At 28.6% G+C, this 17,846-nt stretch overlaps 4 protein-coding genes across 6 annotated transcripts in view; 3 read left to right on the forward strand and 1 right to left on the reverse strand.

The window, feature by feature from the left end:
* Positions 1 to 5,197: 5,197 nt before the first annotated feature.
* On the forward strand, positions 5,198 to 6,198 carry LOC105250407. Its single transcript, XM_011256481.2, has 2 exons — positions 5,198 to 5,726; positions 5,934 to 6,198. Exons 1-2 carry the CDS (start codon positions 5,312 to 5,314, stop codon positions 6,143 to 6,145), a joined length of 627 nt encoding a protein of 208 aa, XP_011254783.1. The 5' UTR covers positions 5,198 to 5,311; the 3' UTR covers positions 6,146 to 6,198.
* A 5,556-nt stretch (positions 6,199 to 11,754) lies between these two features.
* LOC112639025 (keratin-associated protein 9-7-like) lies at positions 11,755 to 14,410 on the forward strand. Its single transcript, XM_025411823.1, has 2 exons — positions 11,755 to 12,518; positions 14,161 to 14,410. Exons 1-2 carry the CDS (start codon positions 11,819 to 11,821, stop codon positions 14,169 to 14,171), a joined length of 711 nt encoding a protein of 236 aa, XP_025267608.1. The 5' UTR covers positions 11,755 to 11,818; the 3' UTR covers positions 14,172 to 14,410.
* Positions 14,411 to 14,831: 421 nt separating this feature from the next.
* On the forward strand, positions 14,832 to 17,675 carry LOC105250406 (insulin-like growth factor-binding protein-related protein 1). The gene is made up of 4 exons (XM_011256480.3): positions 14,832 to 14,998; positions 15,107 to 15,305; positions 16,527 to 16,830; positions 17,104 to 17,675. The coding sequence occupies exons 1-4, from the start codon at positions 14,847 to 14,849 to the stop codon at positions 17,271 to 17,273; spliced, it is 825 nt and encodes a 274-aa protein (XP_011254782.1). The 5' UTR covers positions 14,832 to 14,846; the 3' UTR covers positions 17,274 to 17,675.
* The window catches only part of LOC105250454 (prominin-1-A), a 90,057-nt gene continuing 89,723 nt past the window's right edge, over positions 17,513 to 17,846 (reverse strand). For all 3 annotated transcript variants that reach the window (XM_025411585.1, XM_025411555.1, XM_025411624.1), the window contains exon 17: positions 17,513 to 17,671. In XM_025411585.1, coding sequence (XP_025267370.1) covers positions 17,641 to 17,671 — 31 coding nt within the window. In that variant the 3' untranslated portion in view covers positions 17,513 to 17,640. The remainder of the gene's footprint in view (positions 17,672 to 17,846) is intronic.

Raw genomic sequence — 17,846 nt, forward strand, 5'->3', positions numbered from 1 at the left:
CATATCCCGTACCTATATGGTGAGAATACAAAGGCTCCGGTTTCATGGCTACCAACTTCAAGAAATAAATTTTTATATATTATATAACTAAACCATAGACATAAAATACATAGACTGCTTACAAGGAAACTAAAAATGTAACACAAGAAATAGTGATATTTAGTAAGCCATAGACATAGAAATATGCTTTTTTTAAAAAAAATACCGATAAAGTACTATTAAAGTTAGTCAACTATGGCTAAATTTATTTTATGAATGAAACAATTTTTCGCATTTCCAGCTTTTTCACTAAAATTTAGAATACAGTATTATAAAAATATCTCTTACTATTCGAGCCGCTACAATCAACATTTTATATCGTGATTTTTCATATAATGTTTTTAAAATGATATACCTTCTATTGAGTAATACATATCATATACAGATCATATGATCGTAAAAAATTAATTATCGTTACTAATTAGAATGATTAAAACTATTTAGAAAAGAAAGAATATGATAAAAACTATAGGAACATTAACAGGATAAATCTCCATTTTGAAAATCAAGTGTGTTGTTTCAAAAAAATTATGCTATTAATAATTAAAACTCTTTAGAAAATAAAAGAATTTTTTAGAGACGGAGATGTTAACTTTATCCACAAGGCAATTTGACAAATCGTAAATATATCGAATAACTTTTTAAGTTTTCTTTTCAATAATCACTTTATAAATGTTTTACTTTAATAAATCTTTTAGCCAGATTTAATCTATCGATGAAGATAGTATTACGTAATATTTTCAGTTTCGAGAATTATATATTAAAAAATAATTTTAAAAATTATATTATATAATATATTAATTATATAAATAATATAAAATTTTAAATTTACTAAAAATTTTTACATAGACCAGGCAAGATTCATTAATGATAATAAATTACGCGATATTTATGGGTTTATTCTGTAAAAATGCTCTATAATGCTGTCTCTATAAGCTATGTAGCACTGTAGAGTAAAAAAGAAAGAGCGAAGAGCGAAAAAAAGAAAGAGCTAAAGAGCTACAGAGTTACAGAGCTTACAGAGCGAAAATTTCCTTACCAAATATACGACTTATTATTAATAATCGACATACAATAATAGAATTTAATTAATTTTATATAAATAACGTATAAGCATAAATAATCATGATCAAAAGAACCATTAATAAAATTATTGATTGTTTCTTCGATTGTAAAAGAAAGTATTTGCATTATTTGTGCAGACCATCAAAAGAAATTCAATTTTCAAAGCGCATAAAAATAGAGCAAACTTTGATGTAAACCAAAGATTAAATTACAAAATAAATCGTGATTTAAGATTCGCGAGAAAACACGACAAATAAATAAATCGACAATAATCGACAATAATCGAATATTTGATTGCGAGATGCACATAATTTTTATAATATAATAATCGAAACTATCAATAGACATACCAGCGACATAATTATTACCATACAAATAATGATACACAAAGATATTTTGATAAACATTTGTGGTCCGTATTGTTTATAAACATAAAATTCACTGTCCCATTTATTTACAATTAATATGCGATTTTATGCGATTGAGAATAAAATTCATATCTTATCTCGCACATGATTAGTTAAATAAGATAAAATGGATTTTAAAAATTAACAACTTTAAATATATTATTAAAATATAATTAATAGAAAATCGCGTTATTGCCATGTTTAGAGATTAATAGAAAATAACGGACTGAATGATTTTATCAAGGTTCCTCTGATAATCGATATAATAAAGTTTAATAAGATTTATATAATATCAATAATCTCGTAATTAAAACATTCATTAATAAAGTTATCGATCATCTTTTAAATTATAGAAGAAAATATTTGCATTAACGCATTTTGCGCAGACTACTAAAGACAATATTCAAAAACATGGAAAGATAGATAAAGCTTCGATGTAAGTCAACGATTAAAAAAATTATAAGATAATATTAAGTTATAAGATAAATCGCGATTTAAAATTCCCGAGAAAATGCGACGAATAAATAAATCGATAATATTCAAAATATTCAATTGCAGATACGCGAGTGACATACCGGTAATATCTGATAAAAAGAGGAGCGATCTTAAAAATAGAGAACGATTAACATCTTGTTTCTACATCAGATTTCGCAAGATCAATCTACAATATTCAAAAACATGGAAAGATAGATAAAGCTTCGATGTAAGTCAACGATTAAAAAAATTATAAGATAATATTAAGTTATAAGATAAATCGCGACTACAAAGAAAAGTTAAATGATCCATTAAACGTTGGGAACTTCACTGTAGGAGAGAACGAATCCTGGATCTTCCGGACTATATTTCCGATAGCAATGATTTCAGTAATAAATCAATGACAATTATCCCTTGTTATTATTTTCAATTCACGAAATTGATATTCACGTCAGAAAACATGTTCTTCCATTACTAAGAAATATATTTCTTTATTGAAAATTAAATATGTGTGAATATAATGACTTTTTTTATTGAAATTATATTGATTACGAACGATTATATTTATAAATAATAAAATCCATGCATCATTGGAGTTGGTGTTAAATATGCGAACACATACATATAATAATTTTCAGGTACCGTTCGCGCGCGCGAGACAAATCGAACCTAATATCAGCAAAATTTTAAAAAATTTCAATTAGAATAGTGTGCAAAATAAAATAAATCAAATAATCTTAAATATATAATTAATTCTAGATTAATTCTCTAGATTCTTATTCTTATAACGTTTAAATTAATAATTTCTTTTCTTTTAATTTTTATCTTATAGGATATATCTTATCTGATATAGGGGTATCCATTCGATTTGTCTCGAAATTTTCAAGTACTTGCACATTTTATATGTAACATTCATGTATACTTTTGCTATATACTTTCGTTATATAATATATAACATTAATAAAAATTATAAAAATATTTTGGATATGTGAATTTGTACATGTATTTTATTATACATATATATATAAAATGGTATATATTTAAAAACTAATATTTCAAAATAGCGATGGATGTCGAATACCTGCAAATAGTTTCTTAAATGAAACTAAAAATTAATGTTAATATCGCCAATAGCATTTGTCGTTGAATTACTATCGAAATTATTGCTTTCGGAAATTGCCAGAAAAACCTGGGATTAGTTCTAATACTTACAATAAAAATTCCCAATTTTTAACAAGGCACCGAACTAGACGTCGCGAATGGATCTCACAAGAACCAGTGAGAAATAATTCTCCATGATGAAAATCGTTTTGACTACTCGGCGGTACGAACTACGCAACTTTCATTAACGTTTATTTAACGAAAGGAATAACGATAACTCTTTTATTAAAATGACAATTTCGTCTATGAATACAAAAAAGAATGCGAGAAAAAGCACGGTGTTTTCGCAACCGTATTTTATTAATTTATTTATGAATATTTTTCCGATACAAAATTCGTAAATACAAATATAACTGAAAAAACAAATTATTAAGTTTATAATATTAATAATTAATTCACGATTCTATAATATCAAAGGTGATCGTTAAATTTTATGAAGCTAATATTTAATTGTTGACTTATCACATCAAATCTTCACTCTCTTATTTGACAGTTTTTTATATTTAATTAGCAATATTTAGGAATATTATCTGACGAGAGAGACAGCAATAAAATTCTTTTGTTACGGTAAAAATGGTAATCTTGTATAAGGACTTGTATTAAAAATTTTATATTTGATCACGCGATGTATATACTTAATATGTATATCAGAGAGAAGATGTCATGGCCTACTTTTAGGTGATCCCTGAAACCGATACTCTCTCTATGGATATTAAAAACGTGGACATAAACTAAAACAAAGCCAATGTCCATGAATGTTCTCAGAGGGTAATATATAATGTACACAATTTCTGATTTTATTCCGTACTATGTGCACAAAATGCGGGTAGCACCAATGCTATATAACAAGATACTTATGTATATAAATTGATAGTAAATAAATTATTCAATCGCGAAAGATACTGTAATATTCAAAGATGAAATAAACATTTTTCTATATTCATTATTATATTTATATCTTTTTATTTACAAAACACAAAACGCCTGCAGTGGGATAAAAACATTTTTAACCGTATTTCTATAAATCTTCTTAATTAGCAGTAAGTTGATCTTTGATATTTATCAATTATTTTTTAATAATTTAAAATATTAATATAATTAATATAACAAATATTTATATAATCTTGGTATCTCTCTTAGTCTTCCCCTTCGACCTATTCGGCATGAGTGATCCTATCAATAACTATGATCGGTATTTATAATTCACTTTTATATTTAAGATCATATTTAAAAGTATTTTAAATATAAGAAAAGTCTTGAATTAAATAAGAAAGTATATGAATATCGGCGTAGCTCTCAGGTTTATTAGAGTACTCAAACCTTTTTACCCGGCAAATGTCTTTGTTAAGGTGGAGATACTATCGAGTGGGAAACATTTTTTATTTTTTTTCAATACAGAATTTAATATAAAAGTTAATGTAAAATATAATATAATTTGAAATGTAATACAAAATAATTTATAACATGGAATAATTTATTATATGAAAATGTCCAAAATATATGTATAATATTTTATAATATAAAATTTACTAGATATTTTTACATAGTCCAGACGAAGATTGGCGATGATTAATCTCTAAGATTCTTGGAATTTTAATATATTTAAGGATGCTTTGTATGTAGAATCCCAGCAAAAAGTAGCTGAAAATCAATATTGACGAATATATTCACCTTTAATGTATTTTGAATATGAGAAATTGCATGGAATATTACAATTTGATTTTAGCTACAGTACAAAGATATGTATTTTTTAATATTTATTGTGTTTTTACTGAAATATTCCAAATTTTGTTAATCGAAATGATTAACTTTTGGCAGTATCTTAATCCAACTTGACAACACGAAATTTCATTTTTGAGAATAAAATAATTTAATAATACTGAGTGGGTTAAAGTGTCAGAATAAATATGAAAACATTTTTTAATTAAAAAAATGCATTATTTATAGCAATTTAATTAATAAATTTAATAATTTGTCATGTTTCTGGCGAGTGTGAAATATAACAACGTTGTAATTTTTCGTAAGTTGGCCGGACTGCGCACTCTACAAACGAAGCCTGCCTATGCTGCTTATGTCAATCGATTCGGCTTATACGCATTTGTAAGTTGTCAGACTTTCAGAAATTGCTCGAGGTGTAAGGTTAGTTCGTATTTTTTCATTTAACAATGGGCAAAGTGAACGAACGTCATCGGTGGAAGGGAAAAATCGTGTCGAAAAAAGTTTACGAAAAAAGATTATTACAACAAAATATCGGAAAGGAGCGGAAAAAAGTGATTATTGATGAGTCTCAACAAGTTCACGAAAATAGTATAGAGGAGGACGATGAAGAAGAGGTATCGTCATTAGACGGACGACGCATTGTCGATTTGAAGTTTCTGGGAAAACAAATGTGGTGCATTTCGTGCAAAGAAGCTTTATCATTCGAATATATCGAAAACGAGTATCGTCGTGGATTGGGCTCACACTTGGCAATACGATGTCATAAATGCTTCATCATAAACGAAGTTTTAACATGCACAATGCCACCTTCCAGTGACAAACGCAATACGCGTTTTGATATAAACTACGAAGCAGTTATAGGTATGATCGATATTCTTTCTATTTATCTTTTCAATTATTTATCAATTATAGTATACAGTCTTATTGAGCGATAAAAAACTCGAATAAACAGAAATTCATATGATGGGGGTTGTCCATACTGCGTACTATTATAGAATCACATCGTTGTATGAATTTCTCTCAAAAAATATGTATTAACGTAGGTGACTAATATGAAACTGTTTATAGGTGTTTTGCATTCCGGATTAGGATGGTCGCATCTGCAAAAATTGCTGGCATGCATGAATGTTCCATGCTTTCAGTTCAAGACATTCAAAAAGTATAAACAAGAAGTTGAATGCGCAGCAGAAGACGCAGTCAAACAAAGCTGTCAAGACGCAGCTCAATTAGAAAAAAAATTGACAGTAGAGCAAATGGAGAACATTGAGAAGCAACTGTAATTAAGAGGCAGTTTTTTACAGACAGTATTTAAAAGTGTTCTTTAATCTTTTTTTTTAATAATAATTAATTTTTTATCGGTCAAAAAAATGGATATACATACTAAAAATGGATATATTCGTCAATATTCAAAATGATTCAATGTTATTACAATAAATAAATAAAAAATTTTGCATAGTTATTTTCGTGTTTCAAAATTTTCCCCGCATTCCTTTTATATTCTAAAAATTATCCAAAGAAAGCAAAACAATAAAAAAAAATTCTTATGAAAGATCGATTTCAAATAGAAATAGACAGCAATTGAATATCTTATATTCAAAATAATCGAAAAAAAGATATATACTTTATTATATAGTTATTATATAGTTTATTTATTTTTATTTTATTTATTATTATTTATTTTTATTTATTTATTTTTAATTTTATTTATTATTACTTATTTATTTATTTATTATCTATTTATTATATTATATTTATACATTTATTATTAAGATAATTAGGTGAGAGTTTGCTTAATACTAATATATATATCACTATACTCATAATAAAGTTCAGTTCAAGCCATTTAATTTCATATACATTTGTTATGGTCTATCTCTTTTAGTTTAAAAGATAAAAGGGGGTAGCCACTTCTAGGTGGGACACGCTGTATATATATATATATATATATATATATATATATATATATATATATATATATACATATATAAGAATATAATAAGAAATTTATTAGAACGTTCGCACTATTACTTTTTTATTTGCATATTATCGCATAAATAATAACGAAGCTAAGGCATGTAAACATTGGCATATTATATATCGTAGAAATCAAACATCATGTTATTATTAATTTATTGTTGAAATATTTATATATATGCAATGTGTATATATATATATATATATATATATATATATATATATAAATGATAATTTATTGTAAATATATTAATTTAAATTACTACCTTATATTGATCCCTCCATTATTGAATCCTCCGTTTTTCTTTTGCTTTCTTTGCTGTTTCTCTACCTCGTAGCATTTGAATCCTCGTTGCACTCTTTTCCTCGTTGCACTTGCACTTATTCACGAAAAGTTCCTCATTGCACTTGCAATCATGTTTAGAGAAAGAATTTTACAATATATGAAACATTTCACATCACTGCTTTATAGCTCGCTGTTTTACTGCTCAAATGTCACTGTGCAAATAATAACAAGACCGAGATAAGATATAAACATTAGAGCGATACGATTTACTTTGCCTAGGTTGGATACTATGTTATTGTTATAATTCATTGTTAAAATATAATAATTTAATTTAAATATAATAATATTTCGCAGTGAATGTATGTGTGTGTGTGTGTGTGTGTGTGTGTGTATGTATGTGATTGCGCTTCGATAAAGATTTATCAGTTACAATACAGTTTTATGTCGTTTATTAGAAGTTAATTAATTATTAATTATTAAATATTATAATATTTTATGATTGACAAAAAATATATAATTTTTATATATAAAATATCTGATTTATAAAATATCTGATTTATTATATTATTACGTCCGCGGAGACGATTTCGATACATCGAACCGCGCAACGCAACCGACACTCGCGCATCGCGTTAAATAAATAAACACTTTTTTAGAACAATTAAAAAACTTTAATAAGAAACACAGAACACATAAACAACGAATAATAACAGCAGAAATCACAATAACAATACGTATTCGTAAAACGATTCCGGATAGCTTGGCAGCTATTCTTCGACTCTTCTATTTTTCAAATGTTCACACAATAAATTGAAAATATATAATTATGCAATTCTCGAATATTTTCGTGATAATTTAATCAATATTTATCCTTTTCTTAATACACAAAATAAAAATTTGTACAAGAAAACATATTTTTCCATTGTTGGTAAAATATTTTTCTCTATTTAAAAATAAGTAGATATAACAATGTTTATATAAATGTGATTACAAACAAATACATTTATGGATAATGAGATACATTCTTTATCATTGTTATTCATACTGATATTACAAATAGTAGAAAGACATTTAATGAGAAAAAATCTTTGATATAACTAATTATATATTTAATATATTTAATTAATTTTGTGATTTCATTTTAAAGATAGTTGTTAAATTATTGTCAATGTTAAATTATTATTAAAATTATTACTTTTAAGCACTAATAAAACTTGGGTTTAATTCTATAACGGATATTTTTATCACCCCGAATGATATTATGGTTACGTAACCAACGAAAGGTAAATTCTCCATAATGAAGGTCCTTTCGATTCTATGGAGATAAACCACGGATTTACTTTTATATGATATGAGAGACATCAATAAAAATCCTTTGACTACGCAATAATTTTGCATCAAAAAATGTGTTCGTAAAAAAGAATTTACGGAGTAAAAGAATTTGCGGAGTTTACAAAATGACCAACATTATTTAATAAATATTATTTATTACAGAATATTAATAATTTCTTTATTAATTAATGATTTCCGCTATAAATTCCGTTTAATGAATATTTAATGCAATACAGAGTTTGTGAATACAAATGAATTTTAATTGAAAACAATGTAAATCATCCCATTTTAAAAAATCTAAATAAGCCAAATTAATACGTGTATATCTAATTTATATAACAATTCATGTATATTTTGTAATATAAATTTGAATTGAACATTTTTTGCGTTTTCTTTTATTTTAAATTTCGATGATTAAATCAACATTGCATATAAAGTCTATCGTTCAAAAAATAAAATTTATTTTAGTTACTAAGCTGTTTGTATAAATTAATTTACTATTATCATTTAATGTCAAATTTTATATTATATTTCAAAAAGCTGTTTTCTTTTTTAAATTTGAAATTTTTAATTGTAATTTATTAAATAAAATATAGTAAGGTAATAAATGGCGCACATATAGGGAGCGATTTATAATATTTAGTTTCTCTATAAATTTATATGTTCTCTCTATAAATTTATATATGTTCTCTCTATAAATTTATACGTTCAATACTATTATTAAGTAGAAAATATTGTGCATCTTGCTTCTATGGCAACTCAAATATTCTGACTTAATAAACAGATATATTCATATATTTCCAGCAATCAATTTTCGTTAATCTTCACACCTTCAATCACATCTTATCGATTAATAAATAAACCAAAATAGCTAAATAAATTATTCGAAAATGTAAACCAAAATCAAATGCAAATGTTTCTGTCAATTTAATTATCTATTTCGGACCGTAAATGGCATCCTTATACGAGATTTTTATATTCAGAAAATTAGATATCATTTGGAGAATAAATCAATATGTCCATCTGTGATAAAATTGAAAACAACAGACAATATTTTAACGCCGATTGCTGTGGTTAGTATATAAATCAAATATTAAATATCAAATATAAATATAAATTAAATCTAAGATTATAAGGAAATCTGGCAAATATAAATAAATCAGTGTTATTATATAATGTGTTATTATACAGTATTATACACTGGCTTACTTATATAGTTTCCAATGATTTTATAAAAGTTTAAATTTTTTATTTTTTATTATAAGATAATTATTATCACGATAAAAATTAATTTTCATTTATGAATAAATATATTGTATATCATATTTGAAATGCATTTCTGAAGTATTCAAGTTTTATTTCATAAGCAAATCAATATATTTATTTTCATAATACAGAATACTTGTATTTAAGGTCATTAAAGGAGTGCAATCCAAATTTCCTCTCTTTTTTTTTCGAAAATCTTTTAATTTGTAATCTCGAAAATGCGATTATCTCAGTCTGTAATATTGTCACATAGGAAACAATTGTGTATCAAGCAAAAGCAGTTGTTCTAAGGCGCGTATATCTTCGTGTAATTGCCAAAGTAACGTAGGGTGCCTGGATCGGAGTGATTGCGGAGGTTTGCGACCCATCGGGACAGCCGTGACGGGCGCGTGTCCTGGGTCCTGTCAATGCGTCGAAGAGAAAATCTGGAACAGTAACGCACCACCTAAACCGAATTGCCGATGGTTGAGTAACTTCGCCGAGTTGCGTCGTCAATGGAGCGATTATGGTCGTCAGCAAGCGTGCAAATTCTGCAACTGCAATCGATTGTGGTAGGATTAAATAACAATAGTTAATTATTAGCGGTGCGAGGAAAAAATGTTACTTCTTGTATGTGATGCGATAATGAAAATGAAATGTTAAATATATAAATAATCTAATATATATATATATATATATATATATATATATATATATAATATTTGTTGCTTTCGTTTCAAAAAATTGATTATTCCGTCTTAAAATAATAAACTTCAGCATTTTTGAATATTTTATATAAATATTTATATATTTAAGAAAAATTTTCCGCAATATTTATGGCTAAAATAATTGAATAAATTAATTGATAACTTAAAAGAAATTAGAGCTGGTATCTGATTCCATTTACGTATGTATACAAATTAATCTATTTATAGTGATGCTGTTTTTATAATTAAAAATATTTTTGTGTAAAGAAAATTTGCGTATGATAAGTGAATATTTCTTCGTAAAATATTGAAAGAATTATTGGTCTTCCTTATTTTACGCCCTGTATTACGTTTTGTTTGCAGCAGAACTGTCGCTCCGGGCCGACTGTGTCTTTCACCAGCACCGCCGTGTTCCGGTACCATTTTAACTGCGTCAGTCTGTCAGGTACACTGAAGCAGATTCCTTGCCAAGAATAGAAAGCGCTTGAGATTCCTCTAAGGTAGTAAATTTATATGTATTTACTTTTTGAAGAGAGATGAAATTAAATTCCAGTGCGAAGGGAGCAACGGATTTTCTTAATCCTGTGCAATTCAATTTAAAATTGTTCTATTTAACTCATTTTAAAATATTTTAGCTCTTTTTAAGAATCAGTTTTAACATTTCTTAACTTTATTACCTCTTTTATGAATTATTTTCAATTAGAAATATTAATATCAAAAATGAGGAGAAACAAATATGTATATCTGAGCAAAACATTATATTAAAAGATATAGATTCATGTCCATTTGAATTTTGATGTATGCAAGATGTGCACAACTAACAGAAAATTAACAGAACAATATGATTATACATAGTATACAAGATGCAATTGATTCTGACGTTTTCTATACGTTTTAATTAAATTTGATAGGAAGATTGAAAGGATTTAATTCAGGCACGATTAGTTTGTGCACTCAATTTATGTAAATTAGCATCGTATAGTTGGAAGTAAGCTAGCGTTCAAAGTTTCTTAATTATTCGGTAAAATCCGTAAAGTTGACTAAAGTAATTTGTATACAGACTTTAATGGCTTAGTAATTGAAATGTTTAAACCTCTGAAAAGTAATTAAAATTTAATTGTTGTAATTTTCATACACGATTTTTATATTTTCATACACGTTTTTCGCAATACTATTTAAAAAAATTTTATGATTTAAAGAATACAATTATATCACATTACAATTTCTATAATATTTTAATATATAAGATGGATAATTCTAAACGATGATGAAATCTCAGCAAAAATGATCTGGAAAGATAAAGCGAGTCCTATATGTAACTGTCTTTTGTAATTGTCGTCAAATTTTTCTATTTTCGACAGAAATGCTGTGGAAGTCGTCGTTTAGCGGGTGGAGCAAGCAAATCGGAAATGGCATCGATAAATAAATCATCGCCGTCTGAACGACCTTTGAAACGGGAAGCAGGCGGTGGTTGTCCAAGCTGTACTTATCCATCGACCTGCTGTTCTTGTAACGCAGATTGTTCGTCGACCTCTTCGTCTTATTGCCCTTCGCAATGCAGATATTCTCTTTCATCGCGACAGGCCCCCGATTGTCAGTCCTGCAGCTCGCCTACCTCTCTGAAATCTATTTGGAAGAAGCGCAACTACTGCCAGTGTAATACGAGTTATTGCCTATGTCAGCCGATGTCACGCGGCTGCAATTGTCCGCTGCCGGTTCAAGCAAACGTGCGCGCTGCTCGTGAATGTTCCTGTGACTGTCCTTCCAGTTCGGAATGTGCGTGTCCACCCAGTGAGCGAAGATTTCCAAAAACGACAGTCAAGTGTCCCAACACGCGTTTATGCTGTCCCTTTCCTCGATTATCACCGGTTCCAAAATGTTATTGCACGCGATGTCAATCGTGTCTACCATCAGTCTGTCACCCATGCACGTCTACCAAGTGTCGCGATCGACTAATTTCATCGAACAATTCTTATTACCCTCGCTTGCCTACAACTTGTCTACGACCGACTTCAGCCGCTTCATCTTCTCGTCCTCCGACACCTCGAAAAAAATTAACTTTCTGCGTCGAGCGGAGTAGTCGACCCTCTTCGCCCTGTAGGGGAACAGGTCAGTCTTTGCGAAGTTGCATAACTGATGATAGGAACTCGGAAAATAGTATTCATAACGAGAGAAATGACATTAAGGAACGGGAAAAATATGATGTAAAAGACTGCGATTGTTGCTGCGCGGCAGATTGCACCGAATCTGAAAATGGATTTGAACACGTTGATGAAAATTACAATCTGACATTGGACGAAAGATCTGAATTAGAAAATTTAACTTCAAACGTGCTTATTAATTCGTCGGAAATCACAAAACCTTCAAAGTCTGTCGATCCGGATTTGCTTGACATGCCGGAAAAAAGAGGTAAATCAGCTCTTGAAAATATAAAAATGCAAAAATCTTTGCATGATATGCGATCGAAAAATCTTTAAAAAAAATCGTGGCATACTTCATTCGTTTCGTCTGACTAACAATGTCAGATCCGGTTGTTACACATTCCGTGGGGAACATTTACTAGTTAAAAACATCTCTGGGAATTCTGTGCTCGCGAGATTCTTGAATTGAAATCACTTACCCGGATAAAATGGCAGAATTTATTGACCTCTAATAAATTATTGTCTCGGCAAGCCGTTGCTTTTCGCGATGCTCCGCGGGCACATGTCGGGTTGTTGGTGGTTTCTGTAAGCACTTCGACAACACCAACATACCGAATCGACAGACAACACAGAGATGGAAAATCCTTGAAAGAAAACACGATAGATTCTAGCAATTTATCTCAGAAAATCAGATAATGGAACGTTTAAAAAATGCCGTTTCATATAGTTGTTTAATGTCTGTTTCGCAAAGATTCGAGATCATACTGTGTTAGTTTATTATTCAGAAATAATAATAATAAACGAATATCTGTAAAATCTTTATAATTCATTAGAAAAGAATTAGCTTTAAATATTTTAAATAAATCTAAATAATTAAAATTAATTTTAAAATATAGAAAAGTTTATATTTTTTGATATGAATAATTTCTTTTTCTACAAAAGTCTTTAAATATAATATAATTTTTTTATACGATTATAGGTATTTTAAAATTTATAAAACTAGAACTAAAAATTTATAATTTTAAATATAATATTTCTCCGGTGTCATTTTCTAAGTGTAGGAAATAAGCTCTCTCTCTCTCTCTCTCTCTCTCTCTCTCTCTCTCTCTCTCTCTCTCTATATATATATATATATATATATATATATATATATATATATAATTTTCTATATTAGGCATATCCAAATCTGTATATCTAGCTTCATGAGCTTCATATCTAGACATGACAATTTTATAAATTAATTTATAGCTTGTGTTTACATGTTTAGTTTGTCATATCTTAGAGAATGGCAACAGAGAGATTTTATATTAAAAATAAACTAATATATTATTAGATTTAAAATTTTAGTTCTAGTTCTATAAATTTTTAAATTTTTATATAAATATTTTATTTTTAATATTTTATAAATTTTAAAATTTAGAATCTTATACATATTAGTCGCAGAAAGAAAAGAAGGTTTTATTTAAAAATTAAAAACTTTGAAACATTTTAAAGATTTAATAATACTCAAACTATGTGAGAATATTCAATTTGTCTTATCAATTTGATTATTGCTAGATGGGTTAGAGACTGATTGATTTTATTTTTATCCTTGCGTTGGGTGACCAAAGGACCAATGTGACACGTGCGTCCAGTAGGTGTCAGCTGTATCTCGGAGAGAACATCAAGTGCATATGTGCAAACACGTGAAAGGAAGAAGGAGAATGCATACTACAACGTGTTTTCTAATCTCGGTGGCATCGGCTATTCAATTCTCGTGCCGAGTCCGTTGGCATTAATATCCTTCGTTATACTGATCCTTATAGCCATCATCTGGTCCTCAGTTGGTTCAGTCTTTTATCATCGTTACTTATTACGCAAGAGATTCTGCTGGAAATATTTGAACTTATAATTATAATAAAATTAAATAAAGAAAATATTGTTTAAATTTATTAAAATACACGAATTCTCAAATACCACACAATTGTATAAACATATAATTTGTAAATTATACATTTCGAATTCAAAATTTGTAAATTACTTATGAAAAATAAAGATTTCACAAATATATATTTAAGTGTATGTAGAAATGTTAATCTCGAAAATAATAAATATATTATGTTGTGTTATTGCATAATATTTATAATTGATTTTTATAAAGTTAAAAAATATAAATATTGATATTACATATTATGCATTGTATGGAAGTTATTTCTCCTGAGAGAATTTTTGTAATATACGCGGTGCATATACGCCTCCCTCTTCACATCAGGAGTGACATGGCGAATGACACTCGCGCTTTCTGTCAGTAGACGAAATGACGCGCCGGAGAGCGTTTCCGTTTGCGTTTTTGTCAGCGTTGGTGTTCTGCGTGACACTTCAACAAGTCATTTCCGCTGAAACTATTGAAAATAAAAGCGTCACTGAGAAAGAGCAACCACTCGGTTGCATTGAATGCGGATATTACAGGTACGAATACAAGTATAACTAAAATTAAATATAATAATTATAATTTATATATAGAGAACTTTAATAGAATATTTTATGTATAGAGTCTTAATTTTTTGCTTTAAATAGGTGTCCGGAAGACCCTGGAAAATGTTTGTTGGGATCGGTGCCTGATCCTTGCGGATGCTGTCCGGATGGTTTGTGCGCCCGCTTCCTTGGCGAACCATGCTGGAATTCGAGCATTTCTCTTCTGTCTCCAAAGAACCGTAACGATGGATACTGTGCAAGAAATTATCTGTGCGAGTTGCGATCTGACCTACAAGAAGAGGTACGTATGTAGTTCATTTCCATAAGAACTGAAGGAGATCTTCAAGTAAAATACAATAAGTTTCACTTTAATATTTAATGCTTGAGAATCGTAATTTTATAAGTCGTTCTGGTTAATGTTACGATGATTTTATTGGCGTTATATATTTTTGAAATATTTCTAGTTTTTTTATACATTATCTATATTAAAATTATCTTATAAAATTATCTTATTTATATATATTTAAATTACATATATATATTTTTAATTATATATATAATTTATACATTTTTAATATAATCCATAAGTAACAGCTGATTCTTTTTAAAGATCGAATATGTGAATTGCGCGTTATTTTTCTTAGTGCGATAGTTATCATCTTTGTAAGTGATAAATTCACTTTTCCAATTCAGGTCTCAAGAGATCATGTTCTAGATTTCTCAGTTTCAATGAGTTTAGCAATGACATATCTCGCTTTCTGGGTTAGTTTAACACAAAAGTAGGAATCACGCGTCATTGCGCAAAATTACGTCAGTGTGAAATCTAAGGCAGACCCGTATATTATCCACCTACTGAACTACGCTATCAATCAGATCTATCGCAGTTTTAAGATCGTAGCCAATGAGTTACGGTCGCTGACCCGCTCTGCTGGCCTTTTCGCATCTAATTTCATCTTGTCGTGCATTGTGGGCCGTAATCGCATTGTGAGAATATATGCGCATACACGTCGTGCAATCAAACAATCAGGCAAGCCGTTTATGATAGAGATGCGGGCTGAATAAGAATAATACTTCGCTATATGATCTTAAGATAGAGTATTTAAAAATAGATGAATTACTCTTTAAAGTTTCCTGTTGATTACATAAATAATTATCTAATCATTTAATAGGCTAACTATTAATTAGACTAATTTTCTATATTGAATTATTTGAATGGTCACTAATTATTCGTAGTTGAGCAAACTAACAACAGCTATCTACGATTATTAGCGTTTATGCAAGTTCCGTAAAGACGTTCAGAATACAGCGAAGACGTGCTGCCGCATAAAGTACCGCATTACCAACTTTAAACGATTTAACTTTTCCAGAATAGAGAATTATTTTGTCTCGGAATATTTTCGTTGATAATCACTGCTATGAAGTAATAATCAAATTATGGAAAAAGCGATCATGATTTTAGAGTGATATAAGGAGAGAATGCATAATTTAATGAATAAATAAATAGGCTTGAACTTTTATTTAGGATACTCCAGAGGCAGCCTGTGTCTGTATGGAACAGAGCCCGGCGTGTGGTAGCAATAATGAAACTTACGCGACACCATGCGCGCTGCACGAGGAGGCAATGAAACTCAGAAACTCATCTTCCTTGAGGTTGCAACATCTCGGTCCTTGTGAAAGTAGACCTTGGATTCTGTCAACTTTAGAAGATGTTGCCTCGCCTTTCGGTCAACGTGTCGCATTAAATTGCGAGGCAAAAGGATTTCCAGTGCCGGATATCTTTTGGGAATTTCACTCAGCTGATGGAAGAAGAATACTAAAACTGCCTGGTAAAGTAACACAATATATATTGAAATAAAATATTTTGTAAATTCTTGCACTCTAGCGAATCTCAATTATAAATACGATCATTTTGGTACAAAGAATGTAAGGAAAATATGACTAGAGAAATAATAATCAGAGAAATAATGCTGAGAAAACTGATTTAACATTTTAATAATATTTAACAATATTTAACAGTTTTTTTTAAATATTTATGTGTCCTGCAAATTATACAAACGTTATACATGATAGAGTTTGATTAACAATGGTTTTATTCATAGGAGAGGAACACGAGGCGACGGTACATACGAGCGACGGCCCAGAGCCGCTTATGCGATCATCGTGGATGCAATTGAGTCGACTAAACAAAGAACATATTGGAATATATCATTGCATTGCTAACAATTCCATAGGGGAGGCAAGCACGACTTCATTCGTGTCCATGTCATGAGATATTACTTATATTTCATGAGATAATTTTTTATATATTACGCAGGAATATAATATAGCAAGAAAAACATATTTTGGTATTCAAAAAGTATATTTTTTTAACAAACAAACGTAGAAAAAATTTTCCACACAGATGACATAATTTTAGGATTGAATAGATTTTATTGAAATGAATCGCATTTATTGATTCTTATAAAGAAATCTGCTTATAATAAATCAAACACAAGCAAGATTTATTTTGTTCGACTTATACTTTAAGCTTCTTTAATGTTCTTGCCATATTCTTTATTATATTCTTGCCAATTCTGATATCATATTAATATTCTTCTGAATCTGCTTACAACATAAAGTCTCATTTTTTATCATTGTTACCAATCGCTTTGCGGCAGCGGCGGTGGACTGTAAAATATAATTTCAGCTATGAACAGAGTTCAATATCAATAATTTAAATATGCTTTATAAACTTTTTATACGCTTTTGATATTATATATTGCACACAATGCGTGGTTTAAATATAAAATATCAAAAAAAAAAGAAAAAAAAAAATATATATATATATATATATATATATATA

Source organism: Camponotus floridanus, unplaced genomic scaffold (genome assembly GCF_003227725.1).
Source record: "Camponotus floridanus strain SB8 unplaced genomic scaffold, Cflo_v7.5 scaffold1, whole genome shotgun sequence".
Classification (NCBI taxonomy): domain Eukaryota; kingdom Metazoa; phylum Arthropoda; class Insecta; order Hymenoptera; family Formicidae; genus Camponotus; species Camponotus floridanus.